At 48.9% G+C, this 17,903-nt stretch overlaps 1 protein-coding gene across 1 annotated transcript in view; it reads left to right on the top strand.

Annotated features, from left to right (window-relative positions):
• Positions 1–17,903, top strand: part of LOC134611435 (solute carrier family 46 member 2-like) — a 42,279-nt gene that overhangs the window by 15,687 nt on the left and 8,689 nt on the right. The window contains exon 4 of the mRNA XM_063455319.1: positions 13,097–13,253. Within this exon, the coding sequence (XP_063311389.1) occupies positions 13,097–13,253 (157 nt within the window). The remainder of the gene's footprint in view (positions 1–13,096; positions 13,254–17,903) is intronic.

The raw sequence follows: 17,903 nt of genomic DNA, 5'->3' as shown, positions 1-17,903 counted from the left end.
GCTACTAGGACTTTTCTGTTGAATTTTAATATCGCTACCTGGCACTGCTTTTTAAGATCTAAATATAGATGAGGAAGAGAAGGAAAGAAAGAAGAGAAATAGTAAAGGAAAGAAATGGGGAGGGGTGTGTGGGGGGACAGGGTGAGAGGTAGGCTTCCCCCCTGGGGGGAGGGGGCAGGCATCATCTATTTGTTTGTGAATTCATCCCACGGTTGCCATACTTTATTAAAAGTTGACTCTATGTTACAGATTTGGGCAGTTAATTTGTCTATCAAGTAATTGTCTTTTATCAAGTAATTGTTGTTACGGTTACCCTTAGGCTTGCTGAGAGCTGGACCGCTTAGTCGTCTGGATTCCTAGTTGCTGAAGAGGGGAGAGCTGCTTTCCATAGTATTCCATATGAGTCCTGTAAGTGTAGAATAATCCCACTAGCTATAGCATAGCTAGGATACCTTTCTGCCCAAAAAACGAGTCGAGGCTGCGATTTGAGGGTCAAGTAAGAACTGAGGTCTGGAACACCCAGCCTGCTTTTTATTACAGTCAGGAACACACAGACCCCTCCCAGGGGGAGGTATAAAATAACCAATAACAGCATAGTACAGCCCCCTGGTGCCCTCCCCTCCGCTTGGGAGATAATCGAGTTTCCTACTGTATCTACTCAATTATCTCCAAGCTAAAACTTATACATTTTTATACATTTTTATAACTTTCTCATTTTGACTAGTACATTAATAAAACTTATATTTTTGTGAACAACATAAATGGTGGAACAACATACTCAAATTTCGTGGGAATCCGTCCAGTAGTTCCAGAGATATTAAAAGGTCTCTTTGGACCGACCGCACGCCTGTTTGCAAGCCCAGAAACAGTTCCACAGATTCAGGCTGTGTGGTCGGTCGCTGTTTAGCCGGAAAAACGGTAAAGTTCCATCCGAAGCCGGTGTTCGAATATTCGAACGCACCTCGGCTTTTGTCGAAGTGTCGAAGTAAATGCGGTTTCTATTTCCGCGATGGTCGCTAGCCGTGTGGTGATCTATTCCCATAAAAAGAGACGACAAAGTTCCTTTCGACGGTTGTTTCGAATGTCCGGCCGGGACTTAGTCTCCGCTGTGGTGTCGAAGGATCGGGAAAGATACAGGTTACCGCTGACCGCATTCGACTGCATTAAAATGGCCGCCGCCACGTGTTCGACTGTAATGGCGGCCGCTTCGACTACCTCAGTGACTTCGACGGCTTCGGCACTTTGACGGTATTCGAAGTGCCAGTTCAAAGATTGAAATGCTGTTCCTAAGTAATTAAAGGTACACAATTAGAACTAGTGTTTCTGTAACAGTGCTCCCTTTTTGTGGAACACTCTGGCAGACACCGTCTGACCCCTTTTCGGGGCAGACTAAGGCTGTCCAGACCGCTGGTTATGCTGGGCTGAGGTCCGTTTGTCTGGACAACCCGTCCGCGTTGCCATTCTGTTTCCCGGGTCGGTAGGTAATGGTAAAATTGAAGGGTTGCAATGATAAACTCCAACGTAATAACCTGCCGTTATCTCCAGAGACCCGGTTTAGCCACACCAACGGGTTATGGTCGGTGACCAGAGTGAACTCTTGTCCATATAAATAGGGAGTCAATTTCTTTAATGCCCACACCAAGGCCAAACACTCCTTTTCGACCGCTGCATAGCTGACTTCGCGGGGTAGGAGCTTCCGGCTGATGTAGGCAACTGGATGCTCCCCTCCATCTTCACCTACTTGGCTGAGGACGGCTCCCAGCCCGAACATGGAAGCGTCTGTATGGACGATAAAACGTTTATTAAGAGCTGGGGCCGCCAAGACAGGAGCATTAACCAAAGCGTTTTTGAGGGCCTGGAAAGCCTTTTCACAGTGGGGAGACCACAGGACCTGTCGAGGTAAGTTTTTCTTGGTCAAGTCAGTCAGGGGTTTGGCAAGTGTGCTGTAGTCGGGTACAAATCGTCTGTAGTACCCTGCCGTGCCCAGAAAGGCTAGAACCTGGGTTTTAGTGATGGGGTGGGCCAATTGGCAACAGCTTCTATCTTGGCTGGCTCTGGTCGCTGTTTTCCGCACCCCACCCGGTGACCCAGGTACTGTACCTCGGCCATCCCAAAGTGACATTTTTCTGGTTTCAGAGTCAGGCCAGCAGCCCGGATCTGATCCAGAACCATTCCTACATGAGCTAAGTGGTCCTCCCAGGACTCACTGTGAATCGCTATGTCGTCCAGGTATGCACAGGCAAAACTCTGGAAGCCATCCAGGAGCCTATCCACCAAGCGCTGGAATGTAGCTGGGGCATTCTTCATCCCAAACGGCATTACCTTAAACTGGTATAAGCCGAATGGGGTGACGAATGCCGACTTGGGGATAGCCTCCGGGGCCAGGGGAATCTGCCAGTAACCCTTGCAGAGGTCAATAGTGGTCAGGTAATTTCCCCTGGCTATACGATCGAGTAGCTCGTCTACCCTGGGCATAGGGTACGCGTCCGTCACTGTTTTTTCATTGAGCCTCCGGTAGTCTACATAGAACCGGGTTGTCCCATCTTTCTTGGGTACCAGGACAACCGGGGAGGCCCAGGGACTATCGGAGGGCTCAATCACCCCGAGTTGGAGCATCTCATCTATCTCCTTCTTCATTCCTGTTCTAACTGCCTCGGGGATGCGATACGGGGGCTGGCGTAAGGGTGTTTGCCCGGGGGTATCGACCTGGTGGGTAGTTAGGGTAGTGTACCCTGGCTTCTGGGAGAAGGTGAGGTGTTTGGCCTGGAGGAGTGTATTGAGCTGCTCCCTTTCAGTGGGGCTAAGTCGGTCTCCTATCTGAACCTGGGTTACTATCCCTGTGGGGGGACTCTTTTCTAATAGGTCGGGAATGGGTAGACTGTCGGGGTCTTCCTGGGGAGGACAACATACGGCTGTCACGTTCTCGGGTCGCTCTAAGTATTCTTTGAGCATGTTTACATGGAACGTCTTCCTAAGGTTGTTGTCGTGGCAACTGGCTATGACATAAGTTGTGTCGCCCCGTTTCTCTACAATCTGGTAGGGGCCCTGCCATGATGCTTGCAATTTGTCTGTCTTCACCGGCTTAAGTACTAACACCTTTTGTCCTATGGTAAAGATTCTCCTTCGGGCCCCCCGATCGTACCATACCTTCTGTCTTCTCTGGGCCGACTGGAGGTTAGCCTGCACTGATTTGGCTAGCTGCTCCATTCGGTCTCTGAGTTCCAGCACGTATGGCACAATGGGGACACCGTCAGTTTCCGTCTCTCCCTCCCAGTGCTCCCGGATCAGGTTTAGGGGGCCCCGTACCTTTCTTCCGTAGAGCAACTCAAAGGGAGAGAACCCTGTCGTTTCCTGGGGCACCTCCCGATAGGCAAATAGGAGATGCGGCAGGAAGCGTTCCCAATCTCGGTATTCCTGAGTGAACGTTTTGAGCATTTGTTTGAGGGTTCCGTTGAACCTCTCACAAAGTCCGTTCGTCTGGGGATGGTAGGGGGAGCTCAGAAGGGATTTAATTTTGCAAACCTGCCAGAGTTGTTGGGTCAATTCGGCTGTAAATTGGGTGCCTCGGTCAGACAGGATTTCTTTTGGAAATCCTACCCGGGAGAACACTTGTACCAGTGCATTCGCTACCGTATCCGCTTGGATGTTGGACAGGGCGACAGCCTCGGAGTACCTGGTAGCGTAGTCCACTACGGTAAGGATGTAGCGCTTACCGGATGGACTAGGGGTGGCCAGTGGTCCTACTAGGTCAATAGCAACCCTGCTAAAGGGCTCCTCTACGATGGGCATATTGACTAGATGGGCTTTAGGGTGATCGCCTCGCCTTCCTACTCGTTGACACACATCGCAAGTATTACAATAAGTCCTAACATCAGCGTGTACTCCTGCCCAAAAGAATGTGTGGGTAATGCGGTGTAGCGTACGGGTTACAGCTAGGTGACCTGCCAAGGGGATGTCGTGTCCTATCTTGAGGATTTCTCGACGGTATTTGTGGGGCACTACCAGCTGTCGCCTACGTTGTCCCTTTTTCTCTGTCAAGCGATATAGTTTGCCTTTTTCCCATAGAAAAGTTTCGTTATCTGCCCCGCTCCCCCCGGTCTCTGCTCGTTCCCGGTATTTTTGTAAAGTCGGGTCAGTCCTAGACTCGGTCTCGAAAGTATCTGGGGTGTCCCAGGGTATGGGGCCTAACATGTCAGGAAAAGTCGGGGTCGGTCTTACCTGGGTCTCCCGCACTGGTGAGGGTTCTCGGTCCGTCCGGGCTTGTGCTCGGGTAGTCACTGGGTTCGCCTCGTTGTTGTATGCTGGAGCATAGGCAGAAGTCATGGGGCCCAAATCGTTGCCCAGTAGTACTTCAGCAGGTAAATTATCCATTATGCCCACGTTCACAGCCCCCTTTCCCGCTCCCCAATCAAGATGTACTTTAGCGGTCGGAATTTTGTACACATCCCCCCCTGCCACTCTAACGGCCACGGTCTGCCCTGACCGCTTGTGTTCTGGCACCAAATGACTCTGTACCAGTGTGATGGTAGCCCCTGTGTCTCTCAACCCCTCGGTAGATCGCCCTTCGAGCCATACCTTCTGCCGATGGTGCTGGCGGTTATCTGAAGCAGCATATACAGGGTCTGCCTCGTGAAGCGGCCCCAAATATTCCTCCATCGAGGCCTCTTGGTTAACACAGAGGGCTCGGGCAGGACGGTATGGCCCAGAGGGGTAATTGTAATTCCTGGGTGTCTGGTGCGTGTTAAGAGGGCAGTTAGCCATGAAATGCCCTGGTTGCTTGCATCGGTGGCAAGTCGGTCTGGGACGATCAGAGTTGTTATTGGGTGACCCTGAGTGTCGGGTGGGCCCTGCGGGTACCGGGGCTCGGAACTCCGTACGAGGAGGTGCACGGTAAACCTCTCTGGGCTCGACCCGTGCTGGAGCCCGGTAGTTCGTTGGCTCGTGAAGAAGTGAATCATAATGTTCATCAGCTAATTTGGCTGCTTCTTCTAGGGTGGAAGGTCGCCTGTCTCGCAGCCACTCCTTCCCCTGCTGCTCCATGCCATTATAAAAATGTTCTAAGAGAAACATTTGTAAGATTTCCTCACCAGTCACAGCTTTACTTCCGCTCATCCAGTGATTTGCCGCTCTCCGCATTCGGTGCGCCCATTCCATATGGGTATCGTTAGGCTTCTTTTTCGTGCCCCGAAACTGCCGGCGATACGTGTCTGGAGTTACAGCGTACCGTCTTAGCAGTGTCTCTTTAACTCGCTCATACTGTGTCACTTCCTCAGCACCCAAGGTACGAAAAGCTTCCAGGGCTCGCCCGGATAGTTTCCCAGACAGGATCGTGGGCCACTCTCTGATGGGAATCTGGTGCAGGGCGCATTGCCTTTCGAAGTCCGCCAAGTATTCATCAATTCCTGTCTCGCTCTCTAGGAAGGATCTAAATGCCGCAAAGGGTATCTTGGGCTTCCCAGCATTTTCGACAGGAACGATTACCTGCGGGGCTTCAGCATTGCGTTGTGCGTTTACTAGGTCAAGTGCGTGGGCTCGGGCCTTTCGTATATCCTCGTCTGCCTCCGCCATCAACTGCTGTACTAGTTCTATAGGTGGGTTTGGCCCGTATAGGGAGAGCCTCTCCCGAACAATTCTTGCCTTTTCGTCACCATTCGTGGTTGGTGTTTCCGCCATTGTGAAGCTTTGATCCAGTTCGGTCAGTTCTGCGATCAGTTCTCTCCTTGGCCGGTTGCTGGCGTACCCTCCTCTGCTTTCCAGTAAATCTTTTAGGGTTGTACGCTTCAATTTTGTGTAGGTGCTCTCCATCCGTTCCGTACCTCTCCTAGGAAATCCAGAATAATCCCACCGCTGCCACCAAATGTTACGGTTACCCTTAGGCTTGCTGAGAGCTGGACCGCTTAGTCGTCTGGATTCCTAGTTGCTGAAGAGGGGAGAGCTGCTTTCCATAGTATTCCATATGAGTCCTGTAAGTGTAGAATAATCCCACTAGCTATAGCATAGCTAGGATACCTTTCTGCCCAAAAAACGAGTCGAGGCTGCGATTTGAGGGTCAAGTAAGAACTGAGGTCTGGAACACCCAGCCTGCTTTTTATTACAGTCAGGTACACACAGACCCCTCCCAGGGGGAGGTATAAAATAACCAATAACAGCATAGTACAGCCCCCTGGTGCCCTCCCCTCCGCTTGGGAGATAATTGAGTTTCCTACTGTATCTACTCAATTATCTCCAAGCTAAAACTTATACATTTTTATACATTTTTATAACTTTCTCATTTTGACTAGTACATTAATAGAACTTATATTTTTGTGAACAACATAAATGGTGGAACAACATACTCAAATTTCGTGGGAATCCGTCCAGTAGTTCCAGAGATATTAAAAGGTCTCTTTGGACCGACCGCACGCCTGTTTGCAAGCCCAGAAACAGTTCCACAGATTCAGGCTGTGTGGTCGGTCGCTGTTTAGCCGGAAAAACGGTAAAGTTCCATCCGAAGCCGGTGTTCGAATATTCGAACGCACCTCGGCTTTTGTCGAAGTGTCGAAGTAAATGCGGTTTCTATTTCCGCGATGGTCGCTAGCCGTGTGGTGATCTATTCCCATAAAAAGAGACGACAAAGTTCCTTTCGACGGTTGTTTCGAATGTCCGGCCGGGACTTAGTCTCCGCTGTGGTGTCGAAGGATCGGGAAAGATACAGGTTACCGCTGACCGCATTCGACTGCATTAAAATGGCCGCCGCCACGTGTTCGACTGTAATGGCGGCCGCTTCGACTACCTCAGTGACTTCGACGGCTTCGGCACTTTGACGGTATTCGAAGTGCCAGTTCAAAGATTGAAATGCTGTTCCTAAGTAATTAAAGGTACACAATTAGAACTAGTGTTTCTGTAACAATTGTCTTTTATTATTATTTAATAATAACATTTTTTTAGGGTGGGCATTGTGGTTTTGAGCCAAGCTTGGGCAACAGCACATCTGGCCGCCAATGTAAGTTTATTAGGGAGCTTCTGCTCTAGAGAAGTGAGGCTCTCTGTTGGTTTGGGCAGCAGACACGACCATGGCTTCAAGTCTATCTGTCTTTTCAGTATATCTTTGAGGAGGTTTTAAATGAGAACCCAAAATTGTACTATTTTTGGGCAGGTCCACCACATATGTATGAATGTTCCCTTATTCCCACATTCCTTCCAGCATTTGTCGGTGGAGGTTTTCCCCATTCGGAACAGTTTTACAGGGGTGGTGTACCACCTCATCAACATTTTGCAGGATTGCTCCTGTAGTGTTTCACAGATGGAGCTCATATGTCAACCCAGTCTTCTTCACCTAATGTTTGTGTGAGATCCGCACCCATTGCTGAAGGAGTTCAGAAGGAGCTGCAACCTATCGCAGAACTCACCCGCAGCCGTTTAACGCACTATACCTGCTGCTGTCAAGACAGGCCGCTCTCACACTCACCCGCCCGACAAAGCACGTTAAGATATCACACCCTGCACTAATGGGGAGAGAACCGAGACACTGGGGCAAGAAAGTGAGAGGACCCACTCAGTGCAATACATACTCCACCTGCCCACCCAAACTGAGAGCCAAATGGGGTTTGCCCCCACAACTCCAACCACACCAGTGGAGGACCCAGGGCCAAAAAAGGGCACCAGATCATCCAGGACTTCTATTGCCCCTCACAAAGGATGGACTTGGCCTTGACAAGCACCAGATGTCACAAACGCACCCTACTTCAAGAGTGTGTGTGACGTATTTGTGGTGGTGAAAGGGGTAAAGTTCACTATTTGTCTGCGCTAGACCGGAAATAATGACAAAATCCCCCTTAACGCCACCCACACTTAAAGCGGCACTGTCATGGCCGAATCCCGTTTTTTTTTAATCCCCCTCCCGCCTCCACTACATCCAACTGACCCCCTAGTCACCCCCCAAATGCCCCCATATTACCTATTTGTAATCTTTATTTTCTGCCCCGATCTATATTCAGGGTGCTGCCATCTTTGTGTGGGTAGAGGAAGTCCCTGTGGGACACGTCATCTGCCCACACTAGACAGACTGTGAGATTCCCGCACATGCCCAGTGAAACACCTGTACATGCGCACGGGAATTCCATCTATTCATTCATCAGAAAGCCGAATGAATGAATAGAAAAAATCAGACGAACAAACAAACACTGAATATCAGTGTTCGTTTGTTCGTTCAGTTTATTACAAGGAGGGAGCTACCTGCGCGCAGCTCCCTCCTTGTAATATGTACAGATAGAAGCGGCAGGGAGCTGTGCTCCCCACCACTTCCTAAGCCCCCATGTCCTCCCCCCTCACTCTATGGGGGTCAATATGACCCCCATAATAGCATAAGGGAGATTAGAATCTCCCCAATGCCCCTACTCGCTATAAGTTCTTTGGAATTTTCCCACGCTGTGTAAAATGACAAAGAGCACTCTGATTGGGTGGCTTGAAATCCATCCAATCACAGTGCTCTGTGTAATTTTACACAGCGTGGGGAAGTTCTTTGGAATTTTCCCACGCTGTGTCAAATGACAAAGAGCACTCTGATTGGTGGGCTTGGAATCTAACCAATCACAGTGCTCTGTGTCATTTTACACAGCGTGGGAAAGTTCTTTGGGATTTTCCCACGCTGTGTAAAATGACACAGAGCACTGTGATTGGATGGATTTCAAGCCACCCAATCAGAGTGCTCTGTGTAATTTTACACAGCGTGGGAAAGTTATTTGGAATTTTCCCACGCTGTGTAAAATGACAAAGAGCACTCTGATTGGCTTAAACCAGCCAATCAGTGTTCTTAGCCTAATTGCAGGGCGGGGCAAGGCTTTATAAGCCTTCCCCCGCCCTGCAGAGCTCAGTCTGCGCGGAGCCCTCCATGGGTGAAGATGGATTAATTTTTTAAGCGTCGGGTTTTTTCTTTTTGCTCTGGATTTTTTTTTTTGCGCTCGGGTTTTTTATTTTATTTTAAATTTGACGGATATGATGGCTTTTTATTTGGCCTTTTTTGGGGCTGAAAGATGAAGATTTTAGAAAAAAGAAGACGTCAAATGGTAAGTTGAATTTTTCTTTACAGGTTAGTTATTTTATTCCCCCCTCACTATTTTTAGGGTGAGGGGGCTAGGTAGGGGATAGTTTTATTTGGATGGGGGGGGGAGCCAGGGGCTTGGGACCCCTAGTCACCTTGATTGGGGGGGATTTTTATTTAGGGCCCCCACCCACCGCTCAGGGGTGGGGGCCGGGGGGGAGGACAGTAGGTCCACCCCTTATTGTTTTTTAGGGCCCCCACCCACTGCTCAGGGGTGGGGGCAAGGGGGGAGGACAGTAGGTCCCCCCCTTATTGTTTTTTAGGGCCCCCACCCACCGCTCAGGGGTGGGGGCCGTAGGGGGAGGACAGTAGGTCCCCCCTTATTGTTTTTTAGGGTCCCCACCCACCGCTCAGGGGTGGGGGCCAGGGGGGAGGACAGTAGGTCCCCCCTTATTGTTTTTTAGGGCCCCCACCCACCGCTCAGGGGTGGGGGCCAGAGGGGGAGAACAGTAGGTCCCCCCTTATTATTTTTTAAGGGCCCCTACCTACTGCTCAGGGGTGGGGGCCAGGGGGGTAGGACAGTAGGTTCCCCCCCCACCATTCTTATATAGGGCCCCCACCCACCGCTCAGGAGTGGGGCCGGGGGGAGGACAGTAGGTCCTCCCCCCTTATTGTTTTTTAGGGCTCCCACCCACCGCTCAGGGGTGGGGGCCAGGGGGAGGACAGTAGGCCCCCCCTTATCCTTATTTAGGGCCCCCACCCGCCGCGCAGGGGTGGGGGCAGGGGGTGGACAATAGGTCCCCCCCATTGTGATTTATAGCTCCCACCCGTCGCACAGGGGTGGGGCCAATAGGTTTTTTTTTGTGTGTGTTTTTTTTTTTTACAGTGAGCAGCCATAGGCTGCTCACTGCTTACTAGACATGCACCTACTCTCGGTATAGCGAGTAGGGGCATATTATTTACTAATACTAAGTAATCTTTACTTAGTATTAGTAAATTTGGCTGAAAGACCAATTTAGGTCTTTCAGCCTTTTAGTAGATAGCTACCTAATACCGTGGGAATTAGGGAGTTATCTACTAAGCGGCTGCAAGATGCAGGCACAGCAATGAATAGGATCGGAGTTTCATTAATTCAAATGAAATTCCGATCCGAACAAAGTCCCGAGCATCGTGGGAACAGGGAGGAAAGCTAAGGATCATGGGTAAATTGCTGTGACCACCGGAAACGAAGCACACTTTGCTCCTCCGCTGGTCACTGCGTAGGAAACCTCCAGAAGAGAAATAGTCCCTACTTTTTCTTAAGTTTTAAAGAAAACTATAGCAGATAGGAAGAAAAGAAGAACAGATCCTGAGAGAGGGAGAGAAGAGGAATCAATTGGGGAAAGGTAAGTTCGGCATGACAGTGCCGCTTTAAACATAATAATATAACTATTACTATTTTAACGCTGCCACCACCAAAACAATTTATAAATGGGGTGCCTTGGTCCCCCAGGTAAATCAATAATAAAAACCCACAAAATATTACTTAGCACAATATCTACGTAATTGCAAAATACTAATTAGTCTCTTCAGGTAATGTGATCCTTTACCAGACAAAGGCAGAACTTAATAAATTAATGTTTATTATAAGCAAAAAATTGTCACAGTGCATACAAAAATATATTATAAACAAATTATTTACACCAACAACAGATAAGCAGGTTTTCAAAGTAAAACTTCTGCCCAGGGGGTCTCTGGCAAGAAGGATGATGGTGACTCACTCAAAATTAGATCTTGACCCGAGCAAATACACCCATGCCCCTCCAAATCATTGGATATATACCCTGTGGATTATCAAGTCTTGCCCAGGGGTGGAGTTAAGGCGTACCTATAGAAATAATAAGTGACCACCTGCTTTGTTCCAGACCAACGTCAATCCAAATGGACACATTTAACTCTATCTACTTGCCACAGAAATAATAATTGCATCTACGAATGTATTATTTTCCCATCCCATAGACACGTTGCACGCCCCACCCGTGATCCAATAGGACTGCCATCACAATTCCTGCCACACGGTTTAAGTTGTGCAACTCATGTTTAGGCTTAATTAAAGTATTTGGCTCGTCCCATTCCAAATATAATAAAAATGAGGCTTAATTATTAAGCTGTGGTAAGTATTAATGTTTCTCTTGGATATGATACTGGAACACACGGGTCTTCATGAAGCTAATACCATTACCATATCAAAGGATTGAACTATCAATTCAGAGTTTCCAGCCATATGGTCAAAGTCAGTTAGTTTACATTGAAACTAGATATAGTGTGAGATAGAGGCGAAAAATGCCTACAAAATTCAAAGTATAATCAAAGAAAATTAGACCTGTGCTGCAGATACTCCACACTGAAGTCCCAACAGTGTATATACAACCAAAAAATAAACAAGAGTCCTGCGCATCCAGTATAGGTGTGCACACCCAGGTGCTACCACAATTTATTTGAGGACAAAGTTAAAGCAGCAAATGTTTCGGTCAACAGCCCTTTCTCAATGCTAATCTCAGGACATGTCAGGACATTAGCATTGAGAAAGGGCTGCTGCCCGAAACGTTTGCTGCTTTCACTTTTTCCTCAAATAAATTGTGGTAGCACCTGGGTATGCACACCTATACTGGATGCGCAGGACTCTTGTTTGTTTTCTAGGGACATTGAAACTAGACATACATGCGGCTCAAGTGTAAAATGTCTCACAGGGCCTTTGATAGATCAAAAGGGCAATCCTTTTCACACCTTGCAGAAGCCTCTTTTGATCAAAAGAGCAATTTTTCGTATAACCATTGCTACTTTTATTTTTGTCACCAATGCAGCACACCAATGTGTCACCCTCCAGTAGGACATTTACCATTATGTCACACCTAATATGTTCCCTACTTTTACTCAGCCTACTATTTTACAATGTGGAACATACTTCTAGTTAACGTTAACAGCATACTTAGTACACCACTCATATCTTAATAGTCGTACACAGTTTTTATGTCTCAGTACCAGTTCTATGTCTCACAGTTAGACGTGTTTGCCTAGCTTGTTATGCTGTCCTTTAGTAAAAAAATGTGCTCAAAGTCATAGCCATGTATGTGTAACCTACGTTGACTATTCTGTGCTTGCAAACACTATCGTGGCATTGCAAGCTCTCTCTTATGCACAACGAAAAATAAAGATTTTTCTTTAAAATGCTGTAGAGAAGGCTGGTTTCAAAAATGTAAAAGGAACACAATAGTGTTAGCAGTACAAAGCTGTATTCCTAACATTATCCAATGGTGGAGGATTCTTGCATGTTTGGGGAAGCATATCTACAAATGCAGTTGGTTCCAAATGAATGTTCTCCTCGATGCTGAGAAGTACAGGCAGCTACTTGTTCGTCATGCAATAAAATATGATTAGCCCCAAATGTGTTCTGATGCATGACAGCAACCCCACAGATACAGTTACATTTATTAAGAAGTCAAGTACTATTGTTAGCATAAAAAAGGACAGAGTGTCCTGGAAGTGATGGCATGGCACCCACAGAGCCCTGATCTAAACATTGTGGTGACTATCTAGGATAACATAAAGAGACATAACCAGCTGGGCAGTCTAAATCCAACATGTTTGAAACAAGCTACTTTTTTAGTTCCTTACAAAACTGTGTATAAGTGTATCTTGAAGAATTTATGCTGTTTTTAAGGGAAACAGGGGTCGAAACAAATATTAATTTCACTTAGATTATTCCTGTGTTTAATCACTTTGCATTTTGTTAATTGATAAGAAAATATACCATTAGCATTTCTGTTCTTGAAAGCATTTTTTCACATCTGTCTAAAATGTTTGTGCGTGTATGTAGGTGTATGTGGGATCCTTGGTGCTCATGCTTTGAATGTTTACATCTACCCCAAGCAGGCTGTTAGCTGAGCCTGCTTCATACCAATATGAGAAATCCCCACATATAAGTCATATATAAGGGTTATAGGGTAATTTTCCTATTTGCCCAACTAATTTCATCTCCTGTATTTCCAGATTGTGATGTACACTTTCTATCTGAGTGTCTTTGTAATATCTTTCTAGGTAAAATCTTTGTTGTTCTTCAATTGGGAATAGAAATCGTGGGAGTGAGTTCTTCAGCTGGATTCAACAAATTATATCAAGCCACGCTGGACTGGTACAGTGGATTCTGCTTCATTGTGTTCAGCAGTCTTGGATTTGTCAGTATTATTCCAATCATGTAAGTAAATATATCATAAAGTGTGAATATTGTACACAGAATATTGGTGCTTCAGGGAGAGAGAACTTGTCCACATTAGTGCTTGTAAGCCAACCAATTAGTGTGCTCTGCTAGGCAAGCCTTGTCTCCCACAAGACTTGCCTGGGGTTAACCCTGTCTGTATTTCTTATATACATGTAACTTATTTACTTCCATGCTCTCATAACCATGTATGACAGGTGAGATGTCAAGCAGGGAGTTGAAGACAGCTGACTGTCCTACACAAATAAACAAGCACATGGTGTTATAATAGTAAAACAATATCTAGGCCTCTTTGAAATATCACAAGGTATCTAATGAAAAATAAAGCCATCTGCATTCCAGTCGGAGACATATTTGTAGTTTATTCAGACAAACCAATGGTTTGAAAGGTATACAGTTGCAAGAAAAAGTATGTGAACCCTTTGGAATGATATGGATTTCTGCACAAATTGGTCATAAAATGTGATCTGATCATCATCTAAGTCACAACAATAGACAATCACAGTCTGATTAAACTAATAACACACAAATAATGAAATGTTGCCATGTTTTTATTGAACACACCATGTAAACATTCACAGTGCAGGTGGAAAAAGTATGTGAACCCCTACACTAATGACATCTCCAAGAGCTAATTGGAGTGAGATGTCAGCCAACAATCAATGAGATGAGATTGGAGGTGTTGGTTACAGCTGCCCTGCCCTATAAAAAACACACACCAGTTCTGGGTTTGCTTTTCACAAGAAGCATTGCCTGATGTGAATGATAGAAAATATAAGAAATACCTAAACCTATAAAACAAAAGAAAATACGCTCATAGGGGATTAACGTCAAAACATAAATTGCCCCTTAATAATACACCTAACGAAAGGGAAGTAATTACTACATTTATTTTGTATACTGCACCTGGGTGGTCTAAAACCTATATCTCTGATGTGAATGATGCCTGGCACAAAAGAGCTCTCAGAAGACCTACGATTAAGAATTGTTGACTTGCATAAAGCTGGAAAGGGTTATAAAAGTATCTCCAAAAGCCTTGCTAATCATCAGTCCACGGTAAATGGAGAAAGTTAAGCACTGCTGCTACTCTCCCTAGGAGTGGCCGTCCTGTAAAGATGACTGCAAGAGCACAGCGCAGACTGCTCAATGAGGTGAAGAAGAATCCTAGAGTGTCAGCTAAAGACTTACAAAAGTCACTGGCAAATGCTAACATCCCTGTTAGCGAATCTACAATACGTGAAACACTAAACAAGAATGGATTTCATGGGAGGATACCACAGAGGAAGCCACTGCTGTCCAAACAAAACATTGCTGCACGTTTACAGTTTGCACAAGAGCACCTGGATGTTCCACAGCAGTACTGGCAAAATATTCTGTGGACAGATGAAACCAAAGTTGAGTTGTTTGGAAGAAACACACAACACTGTGTGGCGAAAAAGAGGCACAGCACACCAACATCAAAACCTCATCCCGGGGGGCGGAGCCTGACAGCCCAGCCGAGAGGTTGCAAGCCAGAAGAGCTCCGGGCAAAATAGCCCGATTTAAGCATAAATTCAGCCTGAAACACCTCCACACACGACGAGCTACTCACCTTCAGACCCCAGGACTAGGGGCCTATAACGGGAGGAAGGCCAAATCGACGAATAGACCCGACTGGGCGACCACGGCTGATGGATGGTCCTGAGGCCTACGCGAGGCCTACCCGGGAGGCGCGGGGGAGACGGCCGATCCCTCCGCCGACTGAGACCCGCTACACTGGAGGTCTCCAAGGGCCAACCTTGCCCCCCCCTGCTGGTGAGGGATATCCCGGTAACTCCAGCATGCAATCCAGCACGAGGGCATCACACTCCGAAGCACGGCACCACCGTACCAGGGACAAGCAACATGGCGGACGCCACGTGGGCCTCAGAGCCGGAGCCCGACCTGCCCCCGCTATCGGTGAGGCTGGATCGCATCTTTGCAGACTTTTGGGCCAAGCTCTCCAGGCGTGAGAACACCCTGAACGGTACCCCGGGACTGCAAAGAAACAGGCACCCAAGCTAAAACCTTCAGCACAAGCGAACGCCCCAAGAGTACCAAAGAAAGCGGGGAAGAGCCGACCAAAGTCCCAGCACAAAGACCAACAACCACGGGTGACCCGACTGAAACCCCGACCAGCGGTGAGTCGCCCCAAGCTCCCACAGGGACTCACTCCTGTATCGCCCCACCGACGCCTCGCACTCCACCGGCAATGGGCTGGGAGACCCCTTTTGGCGGAGCCATTGCTTCTTATGTATGCTTACTATATCATGCTCCCTCAACCGCCCTAACTGCCCACAACCTAGTTCTCTTGTAGAACAATATAAAAGTACTCCGAGATAAGCAACAACATTATACAAAACATGGTATGGAACTAGCAACTCCCACTAGCATTACATTACGCCTGCTATTAACCTGTTGTAACGCACAGAATGTTTAACTAAGCTTTTATTAGCCATAGCGTGCATGATTGTAGAGCGCCTAGACTTAGCGTACTGTCTAAACTTTATTATATATAAAATGAGGTTGATAATCATAGGAGACTTTGACAATATGTTATGACGACCCTAACCTGTACAACTCTTGAACGTCTCCCTCTCTTTTTTCTGTATCCCTATAATCACATGCCTCAACAAAATAAAGAATTAAAAAAAAAAGAAAAAAAAAAAACCTCATCCCAACTGTGAAGTATGGTGGTGAATCAACAACAAAATGGCTTAAACAGGGGCGGAGCCGAGCCGAGTAACTGACTGGACGCACTCTACATGAGCTCCCCGCAGTGCAGGCCCAAAACGAATGGATTACCCGAGACCAAATGCTGCGATCCACTCAAGCACCAGCCCATGGGCAAGAGAAAGCAGCCACGGTCATGCCGATACCACAAGTAACGCCCGACTCGACCGGGAAAAGTGGCAGCCCGCCTTCCCGCCAGATGCCACCCGCAATGCACGAGTGCAAACCACGCACCCCCCCCCTATGGACCGGTGGGGGATATCCCGGTCCCCGCCAGGTGGGTTGCCCCGAACCCCGCACCCGACGACAGGCAAAAAGACCTACACAAGCGAGAGGGAGAAGAGTGCACCTAAGATGGCGGATCAAGCAGTCACAATAGTGTCTAACAAACGAAGACAACACCATGGTGTGGCAGATACCGGGAACCAGAGGCGGCTCTCTAATTAGGCGATTTAGGCGGCCGCCTAAGGCCTCGCGTTTGCTGGGGCCTCGCGGCCGCCTAAATCGCCTTAGGGCAGACTGAACTGTCGGATCCTCGGTCTATGACCGAGGATCCCACAGTGAGAGGAGGCCCGGCGGCTTGCCCAGTATGCCGCCGGGTGGCCCCTCCACATGGTCTGCCCACATAGAGAGCCAGCCTCTGATCTGCAGCTCCGCCGAGTGCAGAGCTGCAGATCACTTACTGTGGTTCTCGCGAGCACACAGAGCGTTGCTGCGGGTTACCACGGCAATGCTCTGACAGGCGCTCGCGAGAACAAGGTCTGCAGCTCTCGCGGAGCTGCAGATTGAACAGTAATCCCACCAGACCACCAGGGACTGCTGCCACCGGACCACCAGGGAATATTTAAAAAATAAGTTATTTAATTTTGTGGAGGCTTGTCACAGCCTCCACACACACTGCCCTCCCACCCCCACTGCCCAACACGGCCCTCCCACCCCCACTGCCCCAAAACTGCCCTCCCACCCCCACTGCCCCAACACTGCCATCCCACCCCCACTGCCCCAACACTGTCCTCCCACCCCCACTGCCCCAACACTGCCCTCCCACCCCCACTGCCCCAAAACTGCCCTCCCACCACCACTGCCCTCCCACCCCCACTGCCCAGTCCCCAACACTGCCCTCCCACCCACACTGCCCCAAAACTGCCCTCCCACCCCCACTGCCCCAACACTGCCCTCCCACCCCCACTGCCCCAACACTGTCCTCCCACTCCCACTGCCCCAACACTGCCCTCCCACCCCCACTGCCCCAAAACTGCCCTCCCACCACCACTGCCCTCCCACCCCCACTGCCCAGTTCCCAACACTGCCCTCCCACCCACACTGCCCCACAACTGCCCTCCCACCCCCACTGCCCCAACACTGCCCTCCCACCCCCACTGCCCCAACACTGTCCTCCCACCCCCACTGTCATGTCCCCAACACTGCCCTACAAACCCCACTACTCCAAAACTGCCCTCCTACCCCCACTGCCCTGTCCCCAACACTGCCCTCCCACCCCCACTTGCCCCCAAACCGCCCTCCCACCCCCACTGCCCTGTCCCCAACACTGCCCCGTCCCCAACACTGCCCTCCCACCCCCACTGCCCCATCCCCAACACTGCCCTCCCACCCCCACACTGCCCCAAAACTGTCCTCCCACCACCACTGCCCCATAACTGCCCTCCCACCCCCACTTGCCCCAACACCACCCTCCCACCCCCACTGCCCTGTCCCCAACACTGCCCCGTCCCCAACACTGCCCTCCCACCCCCACTGCCCCATCCCCAACACTGCCCTCCCACCCCCACACTGCCCCAAAACTGCCCTCCCACCACCACTGCCCCATAACTGCCCTCCCACCCCCACTGCCCTGTCCCCAACACTGCCCCCCCCACC

The sequence above is a fragment of the Pelobates fuscus genome, chromosome 5 (assembly GCF_036172605.1).
Source record: "Pelobates fuscus isolate aPelFus1 chromosome 5, aPelFus1.pri, whole genome shotgun sequence".
NCBI classification, from domain to species: domain Eukaryota; kingdom Metazoa; phylum Chordata; class Amphibia; order Anura; family Pelobatidae; genus Pelobates; species Pelobates fuscus.
The sequence above is the reverse complement of the archived record's forward strand: the minus strand, read 5'-3'. Positions and strand labels throughout refer to the sequence as shown.